We start from the raw sequence: 27,721 nt of genomic DNA, 5'->3' as shown, positions 1-27,721 counted from the left end.
ATTGTGTGTACTAGCGTTAACAGCACTTTGTGAATTGGTCGTATTTATATTAAATTTCAACTGTGTCATCAAAATATCTATCATATATTAAGAAAGTAAATTATGCATATATCAGTTCACCAGCATATTCTAACAAGGTTGTGGGGGCCTAGTGGTTTCGGCAGCAACTCGTCACGCCTAGGACCGGGTTCGATTCCTTATATGGATACAATGTGTGAAGACCGTTCTCGGTGTCCCCTGTCGAGATATTGTTGAAATGTCGCAAGAGGCGCCCTCAATCTCTTCTCACTTACTCACTTACATACGAAATCATCTCCCCGTATGTAAATCGTGAAATGTTAAATACATGTTTGATAAACAATATTTTAAAAATGTTATGAATTTAATGTTATTTATTGAATGCGATGAAGTGATCACTGCTGCATTTGTGTGTTTTGTTTTATCCAAGATGGCGACGTTTCCGAGCGAAAATGTATAAAACGAACAACGTCTATAACGAACTGATTTCTCCGGCCCCCTGTTCGTTATATCCGTGTCCTAATGTATCCAATTGTTTGTCTACAGGTTTGTTCTGATTTATATCGATATATGGGTCTACTTTCCTCTATACTAACTCCCCTCTGTCTACCCCATGACCAGTTTCAACACGCTACACGCCATTTTCATAGATGTATTCTGATACAGCCAGTGCGTTGTGACAAACGATTGTTTTCTGGATTATCATGACTGAACAGTGTGCCACAAGATTAAAATAAAACACGATGACAGCTTGAGAGTGGGGGAGAAGTAGGGGAGGGGTGTTATCGGGGATACACAACAAACATTGACTGACTATCAATATAGGGCGGGGGCTAAGGAGATTAGGTCCGCAGCAAACCTTGTCTCGCGCTGAGTAGGAGTCGGGGTCTCGTCTTACTCTTTGACGTTTGCTCAGAAACGCTGGATTTGAATTCGGGAAAAATTTGTCTACCGTATTTTGATTCCGCTGCTGGTGAAGAATTGTACAAATTCAAGGAGTGATACAACTGTTTTTCTCAAAACCTTAACGATTCTTATGTTCTGCGTGAGGTGGTAGAACAGGATTTGAACCCCGACCTGTTTGAATACCGAAAGGCACCTGTTCTGTTCACCTTACATTCATACAAGTTCTGGGATATCAAGGTACCCATCGACTGGAGGTGTGTGATATAGAAGAGTAGTTGTCACTGTGCCCTGAGAAGAGAATTGTGTCGGGCACTGCTGCTGCTGCCTCTCATCCGTTCTACACAACCTTCAGGTGAGTTTATACGACCATGGATGTGGAATTTTTTGTCAACTCTGTTTTGTCACTTGATCCGTATTATCACAGAACCGTATGTTCAAAACTTAACGCTAAAACAATAATGTCAGGCACAGTAGCTCACCTGGATATGTAGTCAACTGTTCATAATATCAGCATAATGTCAACAAAGACAATTCAGTCAGGTGAGCTAACAAGTGGTGGAAAAACTGAGTTTGCTTTGTTTTACTTCTGACTAGTTAAACAGTTCTTATGTAAATAAAAGCGACAAAACCCTTAAGTTTCCATATCCAATAGAAATCTCTGCCAAAAGCAGAGTTCATAGTACGATTCCGACTATGTAATAAGCATGTGTTTATGAATCACTATTGAATAGTAATGACACCAGGTGTATCGAAAAGGTGAGCGTATCCTGCCCCACCGGTGGCACCCGTCACAAACACACGCAAAGGCAAGTCAATTGTTCAGCCGGCCAAAAACACGGGAACATTCGGCACAAGCCAAAATAGGGAATTGCATTTTTGCCACTGATCTGGAGTTTATACGGATCTGAAAATGTCCTCCACGTGTGTACCATGAAACATTTTGAAAGCCCCACTGAGGCCTTGAATGCAGTAACCCTGATCAAACAACTTCCGAGGAAGAGTTGCATGATGCTCTCTGAAATCTTGGTAGGAAGAGCATTTTCGATGGTACCTCAAAAACTGTGAAATGACAGGAAGGGAAAGGGGGCTATTGGAAGGCTGTAGTCACCTCTCTTGTCATACAGTGACTGAGTGAGTGAGTGAGTATGGTTTTACGCCGCTTTTAGCAATATTCCAGCAATATCATGGCGAGGGAGACACCATAAACACATTGTACCCATGTGGGAAGTCGAACCCGGGTCTTCGGCGTGACGAGCGAACGCTTTAACCACTCGGCTACCCGATCGCCCCCTTGTCATACAGCCTTGTGGAGAGTGTGTTGCCACTCTGAATCTTTAGGCAACAGAAATATGAAACAGATGAGGGGGTCTCACTTGTCTCCTTTATTTCTTGTTGTTGTTAAATCAGTGGAAGGGAATTGGCTATTTGGTTGTTATTGAACTATATCAGATCATCGATATAACTGAAGTTTAAGTTAAACTTCTTGGCCAAATTACATTGTTTTGACTGTGCCAATCCGAACAGAACTTTTGATTCATATACATTAAGAAACAGATCATATATTGGATATGGATGCCTACTTCTTGCCCAAATGTCTTACCCCTATGTTTTACATAGATGTTATCAATGAGGAAGTCCCGTATTGCACATATTATATTCTCAGTAAACTTCAAATGGCATTTGCTTTCATATTTTACAAATTGTCCTGAGCCTCTGAATATAGATACGTAACTGTATCTGTGTTCACCACGTTTTGTCACAAAAGCCCCATTGATCAAGGAATGCAGATTTTTCTTAAGTTTGTTTGTCAACAGTTCCTATGTAAATACAGAGCTGCTAGTCTTGTGTTGTGAGGTTCATTGCTTGACTTTGTAAACAGTGTTAAAGTTGAACAGAAACAACTGGATAAGAGTTGCTGTTTTTGATGGAACGTTTTGTTTGTTTACATTGTTTCTGTTCCAGTAAACACCATTGGGATATCCATAGAACAATTGATTTGTTAACTGTTTGTTTAGAAGCCATTTTAATGTTAATTAGTATTCATTTAGTATTAATTAGTGGGGCGGTCGGTTAGCCTAGTGGTTAAAGCGTTCGCTCGTCACGCTGAAGACCCGGGTTCGATTCCCGACATGGGTACAATACGTGAAGCCCATATCTGGTGTCCCCGGCGTGATATTGCTGGAATATTGCTAAAAGCGTCGTAAAACCATACTCACTCACTAGTATTAATTAGTATTTGAGAAGAGGTTGGTTCACATGCATTGTGCTTATACCAAGACATGGTCCTTCAGTTGCGGGGACACGGGTGGCCTCCCTTGGGCACACCCGAAACCTATGATTGTGGGTTCTAATCCCGGTTCGCTCCGATTATGTTTCTAGGTTTGTCAGCCCCATACTCGTGCTCGTGGGTTTCGTCGAAGTGGTAACCTCGGGCTTTCCTCCCACATTAAACACAACTCACTCACTCACTCCTTCAGTTGCACGCTTTTACATTGAAGCTACTTATCAAGGACAACCAAATGTATCTTGAAATGACCTGTGTCAGATGACAGCATAGAGTGCAAGGTATCAGCGAAGATAACTGATGTGAAAGGTGTAGTTAGGGGCGTGAGACATTGGCTGTTTTATGAGACACCAGGATGTGTGATAGCTAGAGTGAGATGCCGAGTTTGAGATATAAAGAATGAGGTAACTAAGTGTGAGATACCGAGAGTTTGTGGCTAACAGTGAGATACGAGAGTTTGTGGTTGAGTATGAGATACAAGAGTTTGTGGCTAACAGTGAGATACGAGAGTGTGTGGTTGAGTATGGGATACAAGAGTTTGTGGCTAACAGTGAGATACGAGAGTGTGTGGTTGAGTATAAGATACCGAGAGTGTGTGGTTGAGTATCAAATTTACAGATCACGTGTTCAGGCCGATACGTCTTCTTCTGACCGTCTGTGACATTATTTACGATATTCTATCGGCATTTAGCGGGCGGTGGGGTAGCCTAATGGTTAAAGCGTTCGCTCGTCACGCTGAAGACCCGGGTTCGATTTCCGACATGGTTACAATGCGTTATTGGTGTCCCCCGCCATGATACTGCTGGAATATTGCTAAAAGCGGCGTAAAACCGTACTCACTCACTATCAGCATTTAGCAACATCACACTGTACCTGCGATATTCTATAAGCTTACAGCAACATCACACTTGAACGGGGGCGGTAGGTGCTGTTAAGTATTGTTTGAGGATATTATATATAATTTTTATTTTGATATTGAAGTTTTATCAAACCCTACAAGAAATATATATCCCACACACGTTCGATGTATAACCAACACACTTCATATGTTAATGTCATCATTAAGGACAAATAGTACTGAGTATAGCATTTTATAAATAGTATGCACTGTTTGTAAGACATGTGCATCTTAGTGAGTGAGTGAGTGAGTATGGTTTTACGCCGCTTTTAGCAATATTCCAGCAATATCACGGCGGGGGACACCAGAAATGGGCTTCACACATTGTACCCATGTCGGGATTCGAACCCGGGTCTTCGGCGTGACGAGCGAACGCTTTAACCACTAGGCTACCCGACCGCCCACATGTGCATCTTAACTTCTATTATATGCTGTTCATGAAGCTGGTGTCCATTCATCACGAAGTTATTAAGTGATAATCCTCAGTTGCACTGTATATTGGCACGCGGCCTGTCTGGAACTACGTTGGTCCGGATGGGATGTTTCTGTAACAGATGTTCCAATCACGGGGATTCCTGTAACTGGGGTTCTGGTGAGTAATGTCAGGGATGTTCCTGTAATGGGTGTACTTCTCATGAATCAGCAATCGATGTTCCAGCAATGGGTGTTCCTGTCAGGGATGTTCCTGTAACGGGTGTTCTTCTCATGAATCAGCAATCGATGTTCCAGCAATGGGTGTTCCTGTCAGGGATGTTCCTGTAACGAGTGTTCTTCTCATGAATCAGCAATCGATGTTCCAGCAATGGGTGTTCCTGTCAGGGATGTTCCTGTAACGGGTGTTCTTCTCATGAATCAGCAATCGATGTTCCAGCAATGGGTGTTCCTGTCAGGGATGTTCCTGTAATGGGTGTACTTCTCATGAATCAGCAATCGATGTTCCTGTAACGGGTGTTCCTGTCAGGGATGTTCCTGTAATGGGTGTACTTCTCATGAATCAGCAATCGATGTTCCTGCAATGGGTGTTCCTGTCAGGGATGTTCCTGTAATGGGTGTTCTTCTCATGTATCAGCGATCGATGTTCCTGTAACGGGTGTTCCTGTCAGGGATGTTCCTGTAATGGGTGTACTTCTCATGAATCAGCAATCGATGTTCCAGCAATGGGTGTTCCTGTCAGGGATGTTCCTGTAACGGGTGTTCTTCTCATGAATCAGCGATCGATGTTCCTGCAATGGGTGTTCCTGTCAGGGATGTTCCTGTAACGGGTGTTCTTCTCATGAATCAGCGATCGATGTTCCTGCAATGGGTGTTCCTGTCAGGGATGTTCCTGTAACGGGTGTTCTTCTCATGAATCAGCGATCGATGTTCCTGCAATGGGTGTTCCTGTCAGGGATGTTCCTGTAACGGGTGTTCTTCTCATGAATCAGCGATCGATGTTCCTGCAATGGGTGTTCCTGTCAGGGATGTTCCTGTAACGGGTGTTCTTCTCATGAATCAGCGATCGATGTTCCTGCAATGGGTGTTCCTGTCAGGGATGTTCCTGTAACGAGTGTTCTTCTCATGAATCAGCGATCGATGTTCCTGCAATGGGTGTTCCTGTAACGAGTGTTCTTCTCATGAATCAGCGATCGATGTTCCAGCAATGGGTGTTCCTGACAGGGATGTTCCTGTAACGGGTGTACTTCTCATGAATCAGCGATCGATGTTCCAGCAATGGGTGTTCCTGTCAGGGATGTTCCTGTAACGAGTGTACTTCTCGTGAATCAGCGATCGATGTTCCAGCAATGGGTGTTCCTGTAACGGGTGTTCTTCTCATGAATCAGCAATCGATGTTCCAGCAATGGGTGTTCCTGTCAGGGATGTTCCTGTTACGGGTGTACTTCTCATGAATCAGCGATCGATGTTCCTGCAATGGGGGTTCCTGTAACGGGTGTTCTTCTCATGAATCAGCAATCGATGTTCCAGCAATGGGTGTTCCTGTCAGGGATGTTCCTGTAACGAGTGTTCTTCTCATGAATCAGCAATCGATGTTCCAGGAATGGGTGTTCCTGTAACGAGTGTTCTTCTCATGAGTCAGCGATCGATGTTCCAGCAATGGGTGTTCCTGTCAGGGATGTTCCTGTAACGAGTGTTCTTCTCATGAATCAGCAATCGATGTTCCAGCAATGGATGTTCCTGTAACGAGTGTTCTTCTCATGAATCAGCGATCGATGTTCCAGCAATGGGTGTTCCTGTCAGGGATGTTCCTGTAACGAGTGTTCTTCTCATGAATCAGCAATCGATGTTCCAGCAATGGGTGTTCCTGACAGGGATGTTCCTGTAACGGGTGTTCTTCTCATGAATCAGCAATCGATGTTCCAGCAATGGGTGTATGTTTAAATATAAAATTTACAAGACCTCCAGCTAATTGCGGAAACTGACGCAAGCTACACCAACCCCTTGGATTATTTTTTTTATCTAATCCATAGTCTCATTGTGAGATACCGCTCAAGGCGAGGACGGACTCTCTGACTTTTTTCTGGCCCACGAATTGAAATACATATCGATTTATTTTTTAATGCGATATATGTTTACGTGATAAGCTAGACCCCTAGGTTCTTTATCTCTTTGATTTATGCCCCCAAACTTGACAAGGAAATTAAGAACACAAGGAATGTATTCGTCTTTTCTCTTTGATGAGTTCCTATCGAGAGAAGGAACAAGCATTAACAGATTATCAAAGCGAACACGACACGGGCTATAAACAACTAATATTGTACTGGAAACTCCAATGTTGAGGCGCTTGGTACAATAAACATACATGGAAAATACATTAAATTGATAATACCTAGAAAACTACAATAACTACACAAACAAAATAAACTACCGTCAAAAGAAAGTGTACACCAATGTTTGATGTTGGCTAAAAATATAACAAAGAGGAAATCGTTCTTCGATGGCGATGTATTTGATACGGGTCTCATAGTTATGCTTTGGACCGTATGTTTGCAAGGGGCACGGGTGGCCCAGTCGTCTAAGGCGCCGCGATTTGCTGTGCAGAGTTGCGTCCCTTAGGCACGCCAGAAACCTATGATTGTTGGTTCGAATCCCGGTTCGCCTCAATTATGTTTCTATGTTTGTCAGCACCATACTCGTGCTCGTGGGTTTCACCGAAGTGGTAAACGTCTGAGACCTGCATCACTTCGGGCTTTCCTCCCACATTAAGCTGACACGCCGTGATATAACTGGAATACTGTTAAAAGTGGCGTTAAACCCAACTCACTCACTCACTTATATTTGCAGTGTTTCGACGACTGTTTTCAGCCAGCCTAGTAACGTTTTGATGACGTTTGTAATTTTTTGGTCAACCCAATTTTCAAGAGTTTATCTATTTTCCCCCGCAGTTCATTATAAAATGACATATGCGCTACTATTTATAATAACATATAAAAAAACACTTCAACAAACAAAAGAATAACAACAACATCAACAGTTAAGACTCCTCACAATGTGCAGTAAGCACCCTTACTTATGGTGCTACACAATTCCGATAGGTCAATCAGGTTCATCAATACATCAATAATCAATCAATACATTGAACAATACATCAATAAATTATTCGATCACTGTCCACGCAAACTGCATTCACAACACATACCACGTTTCAACCACATTTTACAGTCAATCATATAAATGAACGCCCCGTGTGACTTGGAAGGATGACACACGAAACAAGCAAATCTGACATCAACATCATCTAGATGTAGCCACACGTGCCTTCCCCGTAGACCGTATGTAAACAGTATTTCAATCAGTTAAAAAATAGAATATATTTTTTCCACCTTGACACATGACAGATAATAATTGCATGCGTAAACCGTACATGTCACATTACTTATGTCAAGGGAGATAACCTATCATTTTTCGTGCAACGAAACCGAGGCTATCGGGTCATTAGTTACCTCTCGTACTGACAGGAAACTAGATCTTTATTGCCCTGTCATTAACAACAATTTCTACAATTCCGGCGGTTATATTTCATGCCACTGAAAGATCGAGTCCCATTACCCCATATACGTAACTACCTCACCGTCAGAATTCATGTCGTGATATTTATGCTTCACTTCATGGGAGAGGCCATACATTGACACATGCGTTGTCACGTGTCGAGTGTGTGTTTCACGGAAAGATTATAATGTTTACGTTTTCTGTAAAACGTTCTAATCGCCTTTGTACGTGCAAGGACAGTGTTGGGTAGAGCGACGAGGTGGAGGAGATACCTGATACAAAGATATAATGCACCGTGTCGTGAGAGATATGACTAGCAGGAAGTTGACAGTACAGATTTATCATGCATAGGGCGCGTTGGTATTATGGTATGCCGTATAATGTTGAACAGGGCGGCTTGGTATTGTACAGATTAGGTATTGGGTATTGTACATGGTGGTACTTCTTCTTCAAGATGTTGATGAATATGCATATGTGACATGGTATGTGTGACCATGTCCTTATTGGGTGTAGCATTGCATATAGTAGTAATGTGATATTACTGACTACATTTTTTAGTTTGGATTAACGCCGCTTTGAAAAGTATTCCAGTTATATCACGACCTGTCAACTTGATGTGGGAGGAACGTCCGTAGTAATGCAGGTCTCAGATGTTTACCAGTTTCGTGAATCCCACAGGATGGGTAAGGTGCTGACAAACCTAGAAACATCACGGTGAATCTAGGATTCGAACCCACAATCATAGGTTTCTGTCAGGCCTAAAGCAAGCAACTCTGCACGCCGTAGAAATCTGAGCCACCCATGTACCCAACTAGAATTTGGATGCTGGTTTTGTTACGTATTTAGTTATTTTCAATTTAATATAAATAGTAGTTTGAAGAAAAAGAACATTTCGAGGTAGGATTTTTTTTACCTCCATACACTAACGATTTGGATTATCATGATAAACATTTTATTGTGCACACTGTTTGAGAACTGATCAATAGATAATTAGTTAATAATCTCTCTCTCTCTCTCCCCCCCCCCCCCCCACACCCCCCCCCCCCCCCACCACCACCCCCCCCCCCCCCCCACCCCAACCCCATAAGGTGTATGAGGCCCGGGAGCCTAATTATTTGTGGAGAGTTGCGTCCCTTGGTAGGGCCAGGATATTGGTTTTCTGATTATGATTCTGGCTTTGTTAACACCTTACCCGATTTTCGGACAGATCTTACTGAGCAACACACTTTGATATAAATGGAGACCTGTTCAAAGAGGCGTTACACCAAACTCAAGCACTCCCTCCATCAATCGTTCTGTTAGATTTCAGTTGTGCATAGATAAGCTCATTTACTTATTTCGCGAGGATATGTTAAGGTAACAGTGTCAATGCATGACTCCTCTCTCTTAAGTATGACCATTTCATTTCTAACTGTCACTTTGCTCGACAACGCCCTCGCTCGGGATCCATTTCTTATCTTTTAAAAACATTATCAAGGGTGATTTTTTTGCCTATTTCATGACAGAGCAACCACTCGACAATATCTAAATGCATGTAAATCGTTTTGTTGACAGGATAACGTTAACCCACTTTACTTATATCTAGATCTATACTCTACAGATCAAAACAATGGCTGTGTTGGGGTGGTGGGATAGCCTCTGGTTAAAGCGTTTGTCGTCACGTCGAGTACCAGGGTTTGATTCGCGAAATGGGTGCAATATTTGAAGCCTGTTTCTGTTGTCTCTGGGTTAGCGCTGGGATATTGCTAAAAGCGTTTTGCGAACCCCTGGTGTCATTGTTTATTGATCAATTTATATGATTTTCATCACTGCTTATCTTTATAGATTCTGTTTCGCAAGATAGTCTAGACTGGTTATACTCTTGCTTTGACATTTTATATTTTCTAGAAAACATGGAAATAAAGCGACAAAACCCTTTCCATATCCAATAGAAATCTCTGCATAAAGCAGAGTCATTGTCAATGCTACGATTCCGACTAAAGTACTCACGGAAATGGAAAAAAACTGTTTTTCTCAATTTAAAAATCGACACAAAGTGTTACGTAGCTGTAAATACGAAATAACAAAACTACTCGAAAAGTACTGGTCTGGATTTGCTAGTTTGATCTCAGTGAACAATAGAAAATGTACTTTACAGGAGATAATTTGTCGGCACATTCAACATTCAAAAATAAAACTAAGTCCAAATTGACATAGCAGAAACAGACTATAGGCATTTTGCACCTGTTCTCACCTGTCGTCAAGGTGTCATAGGTCACCTTGATCTACTTACACCTGGTTATGCCCTGTTTCACAATAGTCTGTTTTATTCACATTTTTAAACACTTTTACGTGTAAAAAGGCATAAAACATTTGATACGCTGTATTTGTGCCACGGCCCAATTAGTACTAATTTAGTTGTTTGAATATTTACATATTTTGTACATTAACTGCAATGATTTAAGATCTGAGGTCGAAAAAACAGGGTTTTTTCATTTCCGTGAGTACTTTAACTATATCATGAGCATGTGTTTATGAATCACTACCAAATAGTAATGAAACCAGGTGTTCGCGAAAAGGTGAGCGTATCCTGCCCCACCGTTGGCACCCGTCCCAAACACATGCAAAGGCAAAAAAAATGCGCCAAGAGAAATGCGAACAGTTACCGTAAGGTTTTTCAGTTACCGACAACATTGCACTTATCAAAACTGGTCTCGCGAGTACCTGGATGCATCATTGAAGCTTTTCATATACCTTTCACTGCTATTTTGCCTCTTAAGCTCAATGAAATCTGTTTCTTCAGATAATCAAAACTTATCATTCTCTGGCGTCTCTTGTTTTCATATCTATCAGTGTGAAGTGCATCAGTGCAAGATGCAGTTCTATACCTGCACTGTTATCGATGTCAGGCTGCACACCCTATCCCTGCCCCCCTGCAACCCAGCTAATACCTCATTGTACTATCAGCGTCGGCGTACACTGAATGTATTAATCACCGTCTAATGTAGGATAGCGGGGCAACGTCATTCAACACGGAATATAAATGGGTCCACGGACCTCATTAACATGCGTTCCCACGACTCCAATGTAACTTCAGTTAACAATAGGTAATAGTGAGTGAGTGAGGTAATGGGTGGTGTGTGTACGTGAATATGGTAATTGTAGAGTGCAGAATATCATGTGGACACTAAATGTCCTTTCCTTTCAAGCTTTCAAAAGGTTTTATGATAGGCTTGTGGTGGACATTTCCAAATTTGACGCATCAGTGACAAAAATGACGTCCGATCAATTCCCTATTTTGACTTGTACCATACGTTCACGTGTTTTTGTTCAGGTGAACAATTGACTTGCCTTTGCATGTGTTTGTGACGGGTGCCACCAGTGAACAATCGACTCTCCATATGAATATGGAATGGGTTTTGTCGCTTATACGTATTGTATGTGAAATCTGTAGAATCGAACTGGTTCTTGAAGGTGGTTATCGACGGCAGACTATTATGTCCACATTATGAATCCTACCTGCAGTCAATATTCATTGCTATATATTACAGTGTTTACGGTTAGAATAGGTAGGCAAGGCAGGAGAGTGATCAGTGAGAGATGGACGTACTGCGTGTACCCGTTGTAAGTACACCAATGCAGTTGGCATTGACACACGGTTTATCAACCAGCAAAGGGGGGCTGTTTATCTCTTGCCTGCTGCTTGTATTGATTGCATTCTTCTGTCGCTGCGTTGTTCAATAATGGGGCTGTCTGGGTGGGGACAGATAGCAGATTGATATCGAGGTGTGGTGGTCATCGCCATGATGTAATAAATTACATGTTTATAAATGTCACATTTTTTGTTTTGTTCAATTCGTTAATTTCGACGGGAGAATGAGTTATACAGTGATATGTTCTGAAAAAGCGAGTTTATGTCATATGTGTAGGATATGGAGTTGTGTAGATGGAGTTGATCTTATATGTATCATAGATGTGTTAATATCATTTGTATTTCAAAATGGCAGAAGTGTTGATATAAATTGTATTACATAGCAGTAGATGTGTTGATATAAATTGTATTACATAGTAGTAGATGTGTTGATATAAATTGTATTACATAGTAGTAGATGTGTTGATATAAATTGTATTACATAGTAGTAGATGTGTTGATATAAATTGTATTACACAGTAGTAGATGTGTTGATATAAATTGTATTACATAGTAGTAGATGTGTTGATATAAATTGTATTACATAGTAGTAGATGTGTTAATATCATTTGTATTTCAAAATGGCAGAATTGTTGATATAAATTGTATTACATAGCAGTAGATGTGTTGATATAAATTGTATTACATAGTATAGGTGTGTTGATATAAATTGCATTACATAGTAGTAGATGTGTTGATATAAATTGTATTACATAGTAGTAGATGTGTTGATATAAATTGTATTACATAGTAGTAGATGTGTTGATATAAATTGTATTACATAGTAGTAGATGTGTTAATATCATTTGTATTTCAAAATGGCAGAAGTGTTGATATAAATTGTATTACATAGCAGTAGATGTGTTGATATAAATTGTATTACATAGTAGTAGATGTGTTGATATAAATTGTATTACATAGTAGTAGATGTGTTGATATAATTATATTACATAGTAGTAGATGTGTTGATATAAATTGTATTATACAGTGGTAGTAGTGTTGATATAATTTGTATTACATAGTGGTAGTAGTATTGATATTGATTGTATTACATATACTAGAAGATGTGTTGATATAATTTGTGTTATATTTTGTTTGTTTGTTAGTTGTTTAACGTCGCACTCAGCAATATTCTAGCTATATGACGGCGGTCTGGAAATAATAGAGCCTGGACCAGACAATCCACTGATTGACATCATGAGCATCGATCCATGAAATTTTGATACGATGGCGTGCATCAACCAAGTCAGTGAGCGTGACCACCCAATCCCGTTAGTCGCCTATTACAACAAGATAATCTTTTACGGCAAGCATGTGTTGCTATTCTGATCCGGATCTTCATGGGCTTGTGTTATATAATATCAGATGTGTTTATATAATTTGTATTATATAATAGTTATAGTAGATCTGTTGCTCCATTAAGTGTACGAGAAAACCTTCATGAAAAACATCAACATTGCGCTAATATAAAAGAATGTAGCATCCCTGTTTTAAAACGCCCAGCGAGAAAAAAACAACGTGTTGCAATCAGATGCACCCATATGTTGCGTCACGTGACAACGCCAGGTAATGCGTTGTATCGCGGGGTCCTGCAGCGAACGCCGACCTTGACGTATATAAAGTGTCCCTCTCGTTATCTCAGCGAAGTAAACCTCGAACGTCAACACGTCTCATTACACCATAAGATGAAAACATACTTTAAATAAAGGATAATTGATGCATTTTCCATTGACCTATCCACGAGCCCAAACGACTCACGAATTGCAGTCTATACAGCAGTTACAATAAGAATAGATGTGGTGGTCTAGTTTGCATGAATAGATGTGGAGGTCTGGTTTATGTAGGCGTAGATGTGTTGGTCTAATCTATAAAGGAGTAGATGTGGTCTAACTTATATAAGGGTAGATGTGGTGGTCTAGTTTACATGAGTAGATGTGGAGGTCTAGTTTATGTAGGCGTAGATGTGGTGGTCTAATTTATAAAGGAGTAGATGTGGCCGGTGTGTGACCAGGAATACATACAACGGCTGCGTCAGCTATCTGATTGCACCACGATCTGTTTGCCACCGTCACTGCAGTTTCTTCCCACCAGACCGGCAATGTTATCTCCCTCTGTCCACCCGAGATGCGCACATCGAACACAGCGACATGATTTACCGAGGACATTGTACCTGACCTTCCTCACTGGTGACTTTGAAGGTTTTTTTCCTTGTTATCTTGTAAATTATAGCTGTATATAGTTCTTAGATTACAAATAAGTCTACTTGATTTCCATCCTAGCGGTGATTAGATATCACTCCATATGTTGAATGTTTAATTTGAAAGGTTACTGCAGCATGTTATTCAGTTGATATGCACTTTCGTAGCAATGTTTATTTGCAAAATAAGTTTATAACATAATATGTGGGAAATGTTATTGATTGTTTTACTAAATAATTACCTGTGATCACGATTTTTGTTAGGTATTTTACAGGCAGGTGTTAATTTGAAAATAAGATAATAGAAAGTGAATTTCATTTCCTAGGAAATCATGGAACAATGATCTCCGCAATGAGTCCAAACGGGGACATTGGTTTCTCTGATGTCTTTTACTACGTGTCATTATGAGAGGCATTGTTCTATTGTTGTTATGGTAAATAGTAATGCTCATGACAGCGTTAAACCCCACACCCCCGAACTGATTCTGTATTGCTCCCTAAATTTCCCCGACACAGACGCCTGTGATAAGAATGAAGAATATTTCACATTGCGTCATGGTAACTTCTAATAGAGATAGACTCCACTTTCTACAGCAAATCAATCACTAGAGCTGAAAGTATTTAATATTTTGGTCGACATCTTCTCGGATACAACTTTTGACTTCACAAGAACGTCACACACCACACTTGACAGTAACACTCTAACTCGTCTTGTACTCCAGGCTATCTTATCGGCCTTACGTGGGAAATCTAATTCAAGATACCATACTGCACTGGTGTTGCAATTATTCAAAACAGTAAAAGCATATTAAAGGACAGATTTACTCTGTAGTGTACTTCGTAGCATATCCTTTCTGTGGTCTGTTGTGTGTCACAGGGGATTATAACACAGCAACATGACATATCGTTGTGTACACACATGTTGTTGCTTCAGACTAATGGATGCTTCAGGTATATGAATGTACATAATATGGCTGTATTACACACACATATAGGGTATATGAAGGCACACAATATGGCTGTATCCGACACGCATATAGGTATATGAAGGTACAGAATATGGCTGTATCCGACACACATATAGGGTATATGAATGTACACAATATGGCTGTATTACACACACATATAGGGTATATGAAGGCACACAATATGGCTGTATCCGACACGCATATAGGTATATGAAGGTACAGAATATGGCTGTATCCGACACACATATAGGGTATATGAAGGTACAGAATATGTCTGTATCCGACACACATATAAGGCATATGAAAGTAAAGAATATGTCTGTATCCGACACACATATAGGGTATACGAAGGCACACAATATGTCTGTATCCGACACACATATAGGGTATATGAAGGTACAGAATATGGCTGTAATGGACACACATATAGGGTATATGAAGGTACACAATATGGCTGTATCCGACACTCATATAGGGCATATGAAGGTACATAATATGGCTGTATCCGACACACATATAGGGTATATGAAGGCACACAATATGGCTGTATCCGACACACATATAGGGAATATGCAGGTACAGAATATGGCAGAGCTGTAATGGACACACATATAGGGTATATGAAGGTACAGAATATGGCTGTATCCGACACGCATATAGGGTATATGAAGGTACAGAATATGGCTGTATCCGACACACATATAGGGTATATGAAGGTACAGAATATGGCTGTATCCGACACACATATAGGGTATACGAAGGCACACAATATGGCTGTATCCGACACACATATAGGGTATATGAAGGTACAGATTATGGCTGTATCCAACACATATAGGGTATATGAAGGCACACAATATGGCTGTATCCGACACTTATATAGGGTATATGAAGGCACACAATATGTCTGTATCCGACACACATATAGGGTATACGAAGGCACACAATATGTCTGTATCTGACACACATATAGGGTATATGAAGGTACAGAATATGGCTGTATCCGACACACATATAGGGTATACGAAGGCACACAATATGTCTGTATCCGACACACATATAGGGTATATGAAGGTACAGAATATGGCTGTAATGGACACACATATAGGGTATATGAAGGTACACAATATGGCTGTATCCGACACTCATATAGGGCATATGAAGGTACATAATATGGCTGTATCCGACACACATATAGGGTATATGAAGGCACACAATATGGCTGTATCCGACACACATATAGGGAATATGCAGGTACAGAATATGGCAGAGCTGTAATGGACACACATATAGGGTATATGAAGGTACAGAATATGGCTGTATCCGACACGCATATAGGGTATATGAAGGTACAGAATATGGCTGTATCCGACACACATATAGGGTATATGAAGGTACAGAATATGGCTGTATCCGACACACATATAGGGTATACGAAGGCACACAATATGGCTGTATCCGACACACATATAGGGTATATGAAGGTACAGATTATGGCTGTATCCAACACATATAGGGTATATGAAGGCACACAATATGGCTGTATCCGACACTTATATAGGGTATATGAAGGCACACAATATGTCTGTATCCGACACACATATAGGGTATACGAAGGCACACAATATGTCTGTATCTGACACACATATAGGGTATATGAAGGTACAGAATATGGCTGTATCCGACACACATATAGGGTATATGAAGGCACACAATATGGCTGTATCCGACATGCATATAGGGTATATGAAGGTACAGAATATGGCTGTATCCGACATGTATATAGGGTATATGAAGGTACAGAATATGGCTGTATCCGACACACATATAGGGTATATGAAGGTATAGAATATGGCTGTATCCGACACACATATAGGGTATATGAAAGTAAAAAATATGTCTGTATCCGACACACATATAGGGTATACGAAGGCACACAATATGTCTGTATCCGACACACATATAGGGTATATGAAGGTACAGAATATGGCTGTAATGGACACACATATAGGGTATATGAAGGCACACAATATGGCTGTATCCGACACTCATATAGGGCATATGAAGGTACATAATATGGCTGTATCCGACACACATATAGGGTATATGAAGGCACACAATATGGCTGTATCCGACACACATATAGGGAATATGCAGGTACAGAATATGGCAGAGCTGTAATGGACACACATATAGGGTATATGAAGGTACAGAATATGGCTGTATCCGACACGCATATAGGGTATATGAAGGTACAGAATATGGCCGTATACGACACGCATATAGGCGTTGAGGGATTAATGTATGAGGGGTTTATTCTTATTCTCAGAAATCCACATGTCCGTGTCTTTTTCGTGGCGGGGTATAAGAGATTTATTTTTCCACTGAGAAGTATATTTCCCCTCAAGGTGGATACATACATGTATTATTTTATCAAGATCGCGTGAACCAATCAGATCTCATCATTCTTACATGGAGGTGTAAATGTAAACTGTTGGTGGTCGGACGTCTATGTAGACAGGAAACAAAATTCACACCAAAGAAAATATTCCTTTGTAAACTTGGTAATGATTTTGCAGGATTAAGAAGCTCTTAAAACGACTTTGTCTCAGAACTGTTTGACATTATTCGTAAGTACAGTAAGTCAGTAAGACTTTACTGACAAATGCAGCTGGAGTAAGACAGTACCACAGACGTTGTCATCTGACGAAAACCATGTGTATCGATCTGCTCTGACTACAATACCTGAACTGCTGTACTGCACTCCTATCCAACCAGAATTAACTACTCATATATTATGGAAAAATAGCCAATGTTCAACCCAAATTCCGAGTAAAACTATCATCTGTTGTTAAAGTAGCTAGCATGAAAATCTTTGACAGGCATTATGACAAATATGTACAAAATTGTGCAACACAAGTACAACTAAACTGTCAACACTCAATCAAGACAGGAATTGTGTCTTTGAGGCACTTGCGTCAATCCAATCACCTCAAGACTTTGTTACATTCTGTGACCAGAGTGATGAGAAGGTCATGACGTTTAAGACAAGTGGGGAACATAATGAACTCAATCACTTTGACATCAGGTTTGGATCTGAATTCGTACACAAATGTAGTGTATATATAATATATGTCCAGACCTCGTCTAGCCATGCATCCAATCGGATTGAAGGACATATAGAAATGTATATATATGTAATACTTTTGTTTTTACCAAGATTTATGACTTTTTGTATGTCATGTTGTTCATCGTGTGTATTGCTCTTCGTGACAATGGAGGAAATATGAAAATGCATAGTATGGCTGTATTATACTCACATTAGGGGTATATAAATTGTACAAAATATGGCTGTATTGGACACACATTACGGAAATATGAAAGTTCACACTGTGGCTGTATTATACTCATATTACGGGTATATGAATTCTACAAAATATGGCTGTATTATACTCACAGTACGGGTATATGAATGTACACAGTGTGATTGTTTCAGACACAGGTTAAGGGTAGAAAAAACACAATACGGCTATACGAAATATAAAGTATATTTCTGACACACATTACAAGCGTCTCAAGGCAGACAGTTTACATATTAAAACATGGAGTTGGCATGTAGCAACTTATTCAAGTACGGAATTAGCAGCACAACATTGAGTTTATGGCAGGGTGATAGGTTACTTCCTGAATCCGAGGTAGGAGTCACGCAGTAGATATGCAGATTGTGGGGGAATGTCAGGCAGGTGTGTCGATATCGACCGCCAGTGTCTTACAATGTCATTAGCATATCGCTGTGACCTGGCGAGGCCGGGCGTGATCGCACACCTGTAGGCAGCTGTAACTCTGCCGTAAAGGCCACCATATTCGCCTGTTGCCAAGATCCGGGTTTAACTAGATGACATGAACACGTATCTACTGGCTGGAATATACATGAGGTGTAGCCATATTCACTGGTGTCATTGGAGTACATGACAGAATATTTATTTTATTTGGAGTAAAGTGATTATATGACCAAGACTTGTCAATGTGGAGTACTTGTGAATGATTGAATACTTCTCAACGGTAAGTCAACACTGATTCAACATTTCTTAAAGTGAAATACACGTTAGCATTGTAAGATGTATGTACACTATAAACAATGTATAATAATAGTTTGTGCCCTAAACAACTGGTTGTACATTTCTCGTTGACACACATTCAAATTCTTGGCAGGGCTTATCAGAGGCAGTAGCGATAATATCTTATACATGTATGGCACGGTAGAAGCATGTTCATGTCACTGATTGTGAGAATGTCTGATAGGGGTTTATTGTATCAGTTTTGTATTTCATGTTGAAGCATATGTTGTACACGGGTATGACTCAGAACTGTGCATTCTGTTTCCTGCCTTGTCTCCAGATCAAAGTCTGAGCAGGTAGGAAACGAGGTTAAGTAGCCAAGCAAGGTAGTGTTATCTCTTCTGTTTAATAGTGGTTCTAGTCGTGCTGTATTTTCTACATGAAGTTGGAGTACAGGTGACCCCTCTTTCGTTGACAATAGCAACCTTTGCCAGTTATTCAGATATGGCTCCAAATTGGTACAATCACAACTGAGGGCGGTCAGGTAGCCTAGTGGTTAAAGCGTTCGCTCGTCACGCTGAAAACCCGGGTTCTATTCCCGACATGTGTACAATTTCTGGTGTCTCCCGCCTTGATATAACTGGAATATTGCTAAAAGCGACGTAAAACCATACTCACTCACTCACTCACAATCATAATTTTAAGATAAGTATGTGTGTTGTTGAAACGTACCGCGTATGCCAAAAATGGCTTAACAGAGAATATGAACCCGTTGAATGTGTTTCAGAGTTGGTTAAGTCTGTGCGTAATGTTGTCATTGGTAGAATGCACAAACTGAAAAGAGGAAACAGAATTACAATAAACCAATTCTATCCCAGCCAGATTTTATCCAAAGTATGGCTGCCCTTGATACACACAGGCTTCAAATAACAAAACCATATAAGTAAGACTAACTACATTAATAATATTTTGATCAAAGAACTTGGTATAAGTGATACATCATATGATGCCAGTATGTTAGCTGAGGAAGAAAACTGCCAAGACCATGCATAAGTATTATCAACTTCAGACTTGATTTAAAACATGTTCATTCCTCCTTTGTACTAGAGTCCAAAGCTCCATGAAACTCCGTACAAAACAACATACATTGATATATTGCTAGGTTCAGCAAATGTACCACTATGTCCCCGTCTCAAAGATTTACAACAATCCTCAATACCGTCAAGGAAGGAATTCTGTCACAATATTTGAATTTTCATCTTTGTACACCGCTATCCCACATGACAAACCACAGGGGAAAATTCATTCCTTTATCTCTTACATATCTATATTCAGAGGTTCAGGACAATCTATCCAAAAGGAAAGCAAATGCCATATGAAGTTTTAATGAGAAAACAATATATGAAATGCTGGACTTCCTCGTTGATAACATATACGTAAAATTTGGGATGACATTTAGGCAAGAAGTAGGCATCCCCATGGGCACCAATTGTGCTCCCCTTCTTTCTGATCTGTTTCTTAATGCACATGATTCGAAATTTCAGTTCGGATTGCCTTGTCTCCTGATCAAATTAGGAAACAAGATTAAGTGGCTTAAGCAAGGTGTTATCTATTGTGTCAAATAGTAGTTCTAAGCTTGCTATATATTTAACATAAAAAAGGAATCAAAATTGTATAGCTTTGCTTGAAAGCGCAGCAACTGTAAATGATCGTGATTTCAGTTAAATCATTCATGTGATTTTCATGGCATTTTTCATTTTACGTCCAGTGGAATCGGCGGATAATCGAGATTTATTTTCTGACCCTGATGTTTCATATTTTCTTTGTTGTTGCCTTACAATGATCCTCAGTAACGTGCTTCCATGTGGCAAGCCGTTTTCACATTTATTACGGAATTACAGATATCTTCAATTGTTTTAGAGATATCAGTATTTTATTTAAAGATATCAATAATGTTTGTAAGATATCAAAAAATAATTGAAGATATCTTAAATTCATTTCTGATATCCATAATACAATTACTGATATCTTAAAATGTTACGGTGATATCAACAAATTTGTTTGTGGTATCTCTAAATGTAGTTAAGATATCATCAAACAATTACCATCCTACAATACATAAATATATTAGAAATATATTCAAGATATCTTCAATTCAATTCCAGATATCTTGAAATAATTTATACATATCCACAAATGCATTACAGATATAATTCAATTAGAGATATCTTTAATTCATTTCAAGGTATCATTAATTCTGACCGTTACTGATATCAAAAATCCAATTAAAGATAATAAAATCATTAATAATTTTGATGATATATTGATATCAGTTATCTAATTTAAGTAACATTATTAATGTAACATCTTTAATAATGGCAACAATTGAAGATATCAATAATTAATTATTGATATCTGTATTTAGTTTCAAGATATCAGGAATTGAATTATTGACATCATAACAAAACATGACATTTTGATATTTTTAAATCATATTTTGATATCAATAATCGAATTTAAGATATCAGCAATTCTTTTCAAGATATCAGTAATACGCTTCACCATATACTTAATTCATTTCGTGATATCTTAAATTTGTTTTTTTGCTGATTTCTAATTTTTTTTATTTTAACTGCATTTAAGATATCTTCAATTCCATTCAAGATATCTTCAATTCGATTCAAGATATCTTCAATTCAATTCAAGATATCTTCAATTAAATTCAAGATATTTTTAGAACAATTGAAGATATCTGTAAATCCGTAATGAATGGGAAAACGGCTTGCCATACTTCCACGTTATCACTGTGGGTGCTGTGTTTAATCTGAAGGACATACACTAGGAAATGTAAAGAAACGAAGTTCAAATAAGGCTATAACTTTGCATACAATACAGCATTCAGATGATGACTATCGGGAAATGTAGACAACGAATATAGATGGCGATAATAAGACACCATATTATTTTAAATCGTAGTAAGTATATAGACTTAAATCTTATGCATTTACCCAATAACCATATTCATGTAATCGGTAAACATAATGAATGGAATATTTATATTATTTTCTGGGGCACCTATCATATTGCCCAGGTGACTAAGGTGCCAGGCGATGCACCCAATAGGCCTGCAAGGAACCCCTGGTCTTCGGTTGGAACCCCATGTTTGGCCTTTTTATGATCCTTGGTTTGTGAGCACCAATCCCGTGGTCGTGGGTTTCACCAAAGTTGGGAACGTCCACGACGTCCCTCATTAAGCTGAGACACAGGGACATGAATGAAATATTGTTCGAAGTAGCGTTATTCAATACTCCCTTGTATAGTCATAGCATAACGTTTTCAGCTCGACATACAATATCCTGTTGGTTGATGTACGCATGCACCAACAACACAATAAAAGTAAACAGATAAAGAATGAAATGATAAGCATGTAATAGAAAGAGCGACGCTTCTTTATTTATGTTTCCCTTTCGTTAAAACCATTTCCACAATCATAAGAAATCTCTGCTAAAAGCAGAGTCCATTGTACGATGACTTTATCATGAGCATGTCTTTATGAATCACAATCAAATAGTGATTTACCAGGTGTTCGCGAAAAGGTGGGCATATCCTGCATCGTTGGTGGTTCCATGACAAACACATGCAAAAGCAAGTCAATTATTCACTTGAACAACACATGAACACATGGTACAAATCAAAATAAGGAATGCTGGACATCACTTTGGTCACTGATGCGTCAAACCAGGTACTATTCTCGACATGTCTACCATGAAACGTTTTGAAAGCTTTACTGAGGCTTTGAAGAGTGTAACCCTGATCAAACAACTTTTTGAGCAAGAGTCGTATGACGCTCCTTTAAGTCTTCGTTGAAAGTGCATGCTCGATCGTCTCTAAAAGGTATTGAAATGTAGATACCCAAGGCTGTAGCTGCTGGAATACTATTTGACAATTGGAAAGTAAGAAAACGTACAACGTTAGCGATAACAACTTCTGGTTTATTACTAGCCAACTTCTAGAATGCCAGCCTAACAGTTGCCTATTGTAAAGTTGAAGTCATCCCTCTATTTATGTGTTTTGTCACTCTGAATCTTCATGCACAGATACAAATATGAAACAGATGAAGCGGTTTCACTGGGCACTTTTATTTTCAGTTCAGGTGGTTAAGTCAGTGGACGGAAAATGGCTATTTTAACAATATTAAACGATATATCAGGTCACCGAAGCCATATACATGAAGTTAAACTTCTTGACAAACATCCCTAGTTGTAAGTACAATTCATGAACAAAGACACGCCGTATACACTTCTTTTCTAGCAGTAATTAGTTACGCAGCTATCATATTGTCGTTGTGTTTAGCCAGTTCCCTTCCACTGATTTATCCAGCTGAACTAGAAATAAAGGAGACCAGTGAGACCGCCTCATCTGTCTCATATTTAGATCTCTGCATAAAGATTCAGAGTAACAAAACACTCTCCACAAGGCTGTATGACAAGAGGGATGACTTCAACTTTCCAATAGTCAGCTTTACCTTCATGCCGAGCAATATTCCAGCGGTCTTGGGTGTTTACATTTGGCAACTTTTGAGATACAATCGAGCATGCTCTTTCTACCAAGATTACAAAGAGCGTCATACGACTCTTGCTCAGAAGTTGTTTGATCAAGGTTACAACATTCAAGGCCTCAGTAAAGTTTTCAAAAGGATTTATGGCAGACTTGTGGATGACATGTCCAAATTTGACGCATTAGTGACAAGAACGATGTCCGATACAATTCCCTATTTTGTCTTGTACCATATGTTCCCATCTTTTTCCGGGTGAACAATTGACTTGGCTTAAAGTTTGCATTCGTTTATGATGGCTAGCAACGGTGGGGCAGGATGCGCTCACCGTTTCGCGAACACCTGGTATCATTACTTTTCACTTAAGCGTCCACAGTCCTTTGTAATATGCATGTATGACTAAGTTCATTAACGCGCACACACGCCTCTCGTCTTTCGTGAAGTCGGTATTTCTGATACCGTAAAGAACACGGAACAAGTGTAAATAGAGAAGTATCTTCGTATTGGAATCATTTAGTTCGGAGCCCTTCACGGGATTTATACATGCTACTGTGTACACAAAGTTGAGTACATTTTCAGACTCTCTGTATTATGGTTAAAGTGTTCATTCTAGTCTGTGAATTGGAAACCTTCTACTTACTGAACTAGTGAAATAGCACATGTATACTACGTATAGTCCAGTGAGTGGAAGCAGTATACCAAATCCCTGGGAATTCCCAAGCACGGATACATACAGACTCGTTGTTTAATCTTGAACACAGAGTTTTAACATACATTGAAAAAAGTAGGAGCGTTTGACTTCATGATCGTTCACGACTATCCTCGCTACGATCCATCCCAATTATCAAAACGATAATGCAGATCCAAACTGTAGTATTGACTACTCGATCCGTGTCTAAACTGACAGTGCCAGTCTGCCAGTGCCAGTCTGCCGCAATCTACGAATCACAGTTTGACACATCTTTACAATCACCTTTTAATGAACAATTATGACTTACAGTTGTAATCGCCACAGATTCATGTACAACTTCGAAAATCTGTCCCGTTACGTTTATCGTGTCTTCCTTTTTGACGTCTTGTATCTGATGTAAATCTATTACGACGTGATCATTGTGACTGACTTTCTTAGGTAGAACTTAACAGACCTTTCTCTACTAACGATGGTATTATTTGAATATATTTTATTAACTAGAAAGAAATCACTGTAAAACACTGTGAACATACATACGCTCATATCACTTCTTGTTTTGAGGAACTACTTCATTCCACGATACAGCTGGCTGTTGTGTGGCTATCAGGTTTATCTCTAATTCGGTGCCACTGGTAATCAAAATGAATTATTAAAAAAGCTAGAATTTTACAAAACTCCTCATTCAGTGTATCTTTTGTGTTTATATTTTGGTGCATAGACACTGCTCTTTTATCAATTTGTATCTTGCTATTATGTTGATCATGACAACACATGTATATCTGCAATGTTACTGACAATATTCTGGTTGCAGTTAACTGAAATGAGCACCACCCACGGAAGCGAGTAACGGTACATTCTGAGATGGAATTACCATGGTTCCTCCTCTTCATGCCCTTGTCCCTGGCAGGTAAGAATCTCTGTTGACCCTGCTATATGTCCCAGTTGACCCTGCTATATATCCCAGTTGACCCTGCTATATATCCCAGTTGACCCTGCTATATATCCCAGTTGACCCTGATATATGTCCCAGTTGACCCTGCTATATATCCCAGTTGACCCTGCTATATATCCCAGGAGGCTCTGCTATATATCCCAGTTGACCCTGCTATATACCACAGTTAACCCTGCTTTATATCCCAGTTGGCCCTGCTATATATCCCATTTTGCCCTCCTATATACCACAGTTGACCCTGCTATATATCCCAGTTGGCCCTCCTATATATCACAGTTGACCCTGCTTTATATCTCAGTTAGCCCAGCTATATATCCCAGTTGACCCTGCCATATATCCCAGTTGACCCTGCTGTATATCCCAGTTGGCCCTGCTGTATGTCCCAGATGACCCTGCCATATATCCCAGTTGACCCTGCAATATATCCCTGTTGACCCTGCTGTATATCCCAGTTGGATTGCTATACATCCCAGTTGACCTGGCTATATATCCCAGTTGATCCTGCTATATATCCAAGTTGACCCTGATATATATCCCAGTTGACCTCGCTATATATCCTACTGCTATTTTGGTTGCATATGTTTCAATTATTTAGGTACATGTCATACTTGAATGTTGAAATTACTTGACAACACTGAGGTTGAATTCGGCGTTTCACTGCACTGCTTCACAATGGATGCCGTGATGCCATTATGTGTGGTGTGGTGTTTCGATTAGTTAGTGGATGGGTGTATATTCACACAAACTTCCAATGCCCGTTTTAAATACCTTTTGAACTCACTCATGTCCCTTCACTCATTGTCCTAGCTAACACCATAGCGTTCTTGTAGTGCCAGACAGACTACGCGTTCGGTTTAAAATGAACAATTATCGCCCTCAAACCTACAGCTATCATAGATCTGTATTGAAATCCCAATATGTTATCTCCTAACTAAGCCTCCTACGAGAGACACCGTATTGGGTGGTCAGGAAGTTTAATTAACTGAAATACCTCCCGAATCAGCACAAAAGGGGGCAAACTAATGTATTAGAGTCTCAAGTGTCATGTATTACACAATCCAGTGCAAACTTTAATCATGTACCAGTCTTAAAATCTGCAAATTTGCAATTGTCAAGAGTCAAATAAATCAAACAATGCAATATTTGTCAGTTAATTAATATATTAATGCACTCTTTTCATTTTTTCCTCAAGCAGCTAATTCCTGTGGTTTAGGTTCTCTGCCCTCTGAACATAAGGCAGGAGCCCGTGCAGGTGAGCATTTTCAGGCGTCAGAATGTACTGGCAAATAATGGTGTGTGCCAAAATGTGGTTGACCATATAATTATGTTGCATATTGCACACTTTGTAAAACATACAAATTCCTAAATTATGAAATGAATTTGCGTTTCTGAAAAAAAACCGCATTGTAGCAACCGCAGATGAAATGCATATACAACCAGGTAGGAATCATGTGGGCAGAAAGCTTTGTCCTTTACAGTAAAAGTACTGTAGGCCATACATTTGTAGAAGAATGAGTTCTCTGTTGTTCGAGACCAGAGGAATGTGGAGGTAAGAAAAGGATAAGGATTTTGCCAGGAACACAAAATACATCGTATCAAACAATTTCGAGTTACAGAGGTTTCCCAGTACATGGTCTTCTTAGTCCTCATTGTGTGAAGTGATATTACTGGGTAGTTATATTCTGCTGCAGGTGATGCTGTTTATAACATCACTGCCACTGAACCTATCTGGCTGGCGTCGTCAGGCAGGGGGTACTTCAACATTTCGAATAACACACTTTATGCCGAGAAGGAATTGGACATGAGCACAGATCAGGTAAATTTCAAATTCCTGCAATTAAAAGCAACAAAAACATTGTTCCGATTCCAACCATTTCATGAGCTTTTCTGCATATGCATAACTCTCAAATAGTGATGACACTAGGTGTTCGAGAACAGGTGAGCGTATCTTGAACCACCACTCAGAAACACATGCAAAGGCAAATCAATTGTCCACCTGACAAAAACAATAGCGCGGGAAAATATGGTCAAAATGTAGAATTGTTTCGGGCATCACTGTGGTCACTGATACCTCAAATCTGAAATGACATCCACGTGTGTGCCATAAAGCGTTTTGAAGCTTTACTGAGTCCTTGAATGTTGTAATATTGATCAACCAATTTCTGAGCAAGAGTCGTATGAAGCTTTCTGGAATGTTCGTAGAAAGAGCATACTGAAACGTACTTCAAAAGCTGTAAAAAGCTTTATTTTCATGCTCGCATTAAACATCGTTTTATAATTTACAGTACATCTGCTATCCACATTATTGTACCACCGTGGATGGAAATAGACATGACATAGTCGGTGAAATGTACCGGTCGCTTTCAGCAAACTGACTCAGCAATATTCCAGCAATACAACGGCGGTCTGTAAATAATCGAGTCTAGAAAAGACAATCCAGTGATTGACATCATGAGCATAGATCCACACAATTGGGATACGATGACATGCATCAACCAAGTCAGCGAGCCTGACCACCCGATCCCGTTAGTCGCCTCTTA

General features: G+C 39.5%; 1 protein-coding gene across 4 annotated transcripts in view; it reads left to right on the top strand.

Moving 5' to 3' along the window:
- Positions 1-884: 884 nt before the first annotated feature.
- LOC139473742 (protocadherin-like wing polarity protein stan) overlaps positions 885-27,721 on the top strand; it is a 51,790-nt gene continuing 24,953 nt past the window's right edge. The window contains exons 1-4 of one of the 4 annotated variants that reach the window (XM_071256469.1): positions 885-1,276; positions 25,041-25,136; positions 26,374-26,433; positions 26,873-26,997. In XM_071256469.1, coding sequence (XP_071112570.1) covers positions 25,091-25,136; positions 26,374-26,433; positions 26,873-26,997 — 231 coding nt within the window. In that variant the 5' untranslated portion in view covers positions 885-1,276; positions 25,041-25,090. Of the gene's footprint in view, positions 1,277-13,902; positions 13,947-18,730; positions 18,988-25,040; positions 25,137-26,373; positions 26,434-26,872; positions 26,998-27,721 lie in introns of those variants that run through there. The other 3 variants (XM_071256470.1, XM_071256472.1, XM_071256468.1) reach the window with 3 other exon arrangements.

This window comes from Haliotis cracherodii, unplaced genomic scaffold (genome assembly GCF_022045235.1).
Source record: "Haliotis cracherodii isolate W230 unplaced genomic scaffold, xgHalCrac1.p SCAF_3, whole genome shotgun sequence".
Classification (NCBI taxonomy): Eukaryota; Metazoa; Mollusca; class Gastropoda; order Lepetellida; family Haliotidae; genus Haliotis; species Haliotis cracherodii.
Note: the sequence above shows the minus strand (reverse complement) of the source record. Positions and strands in the feature narration are given on the sequence as shown.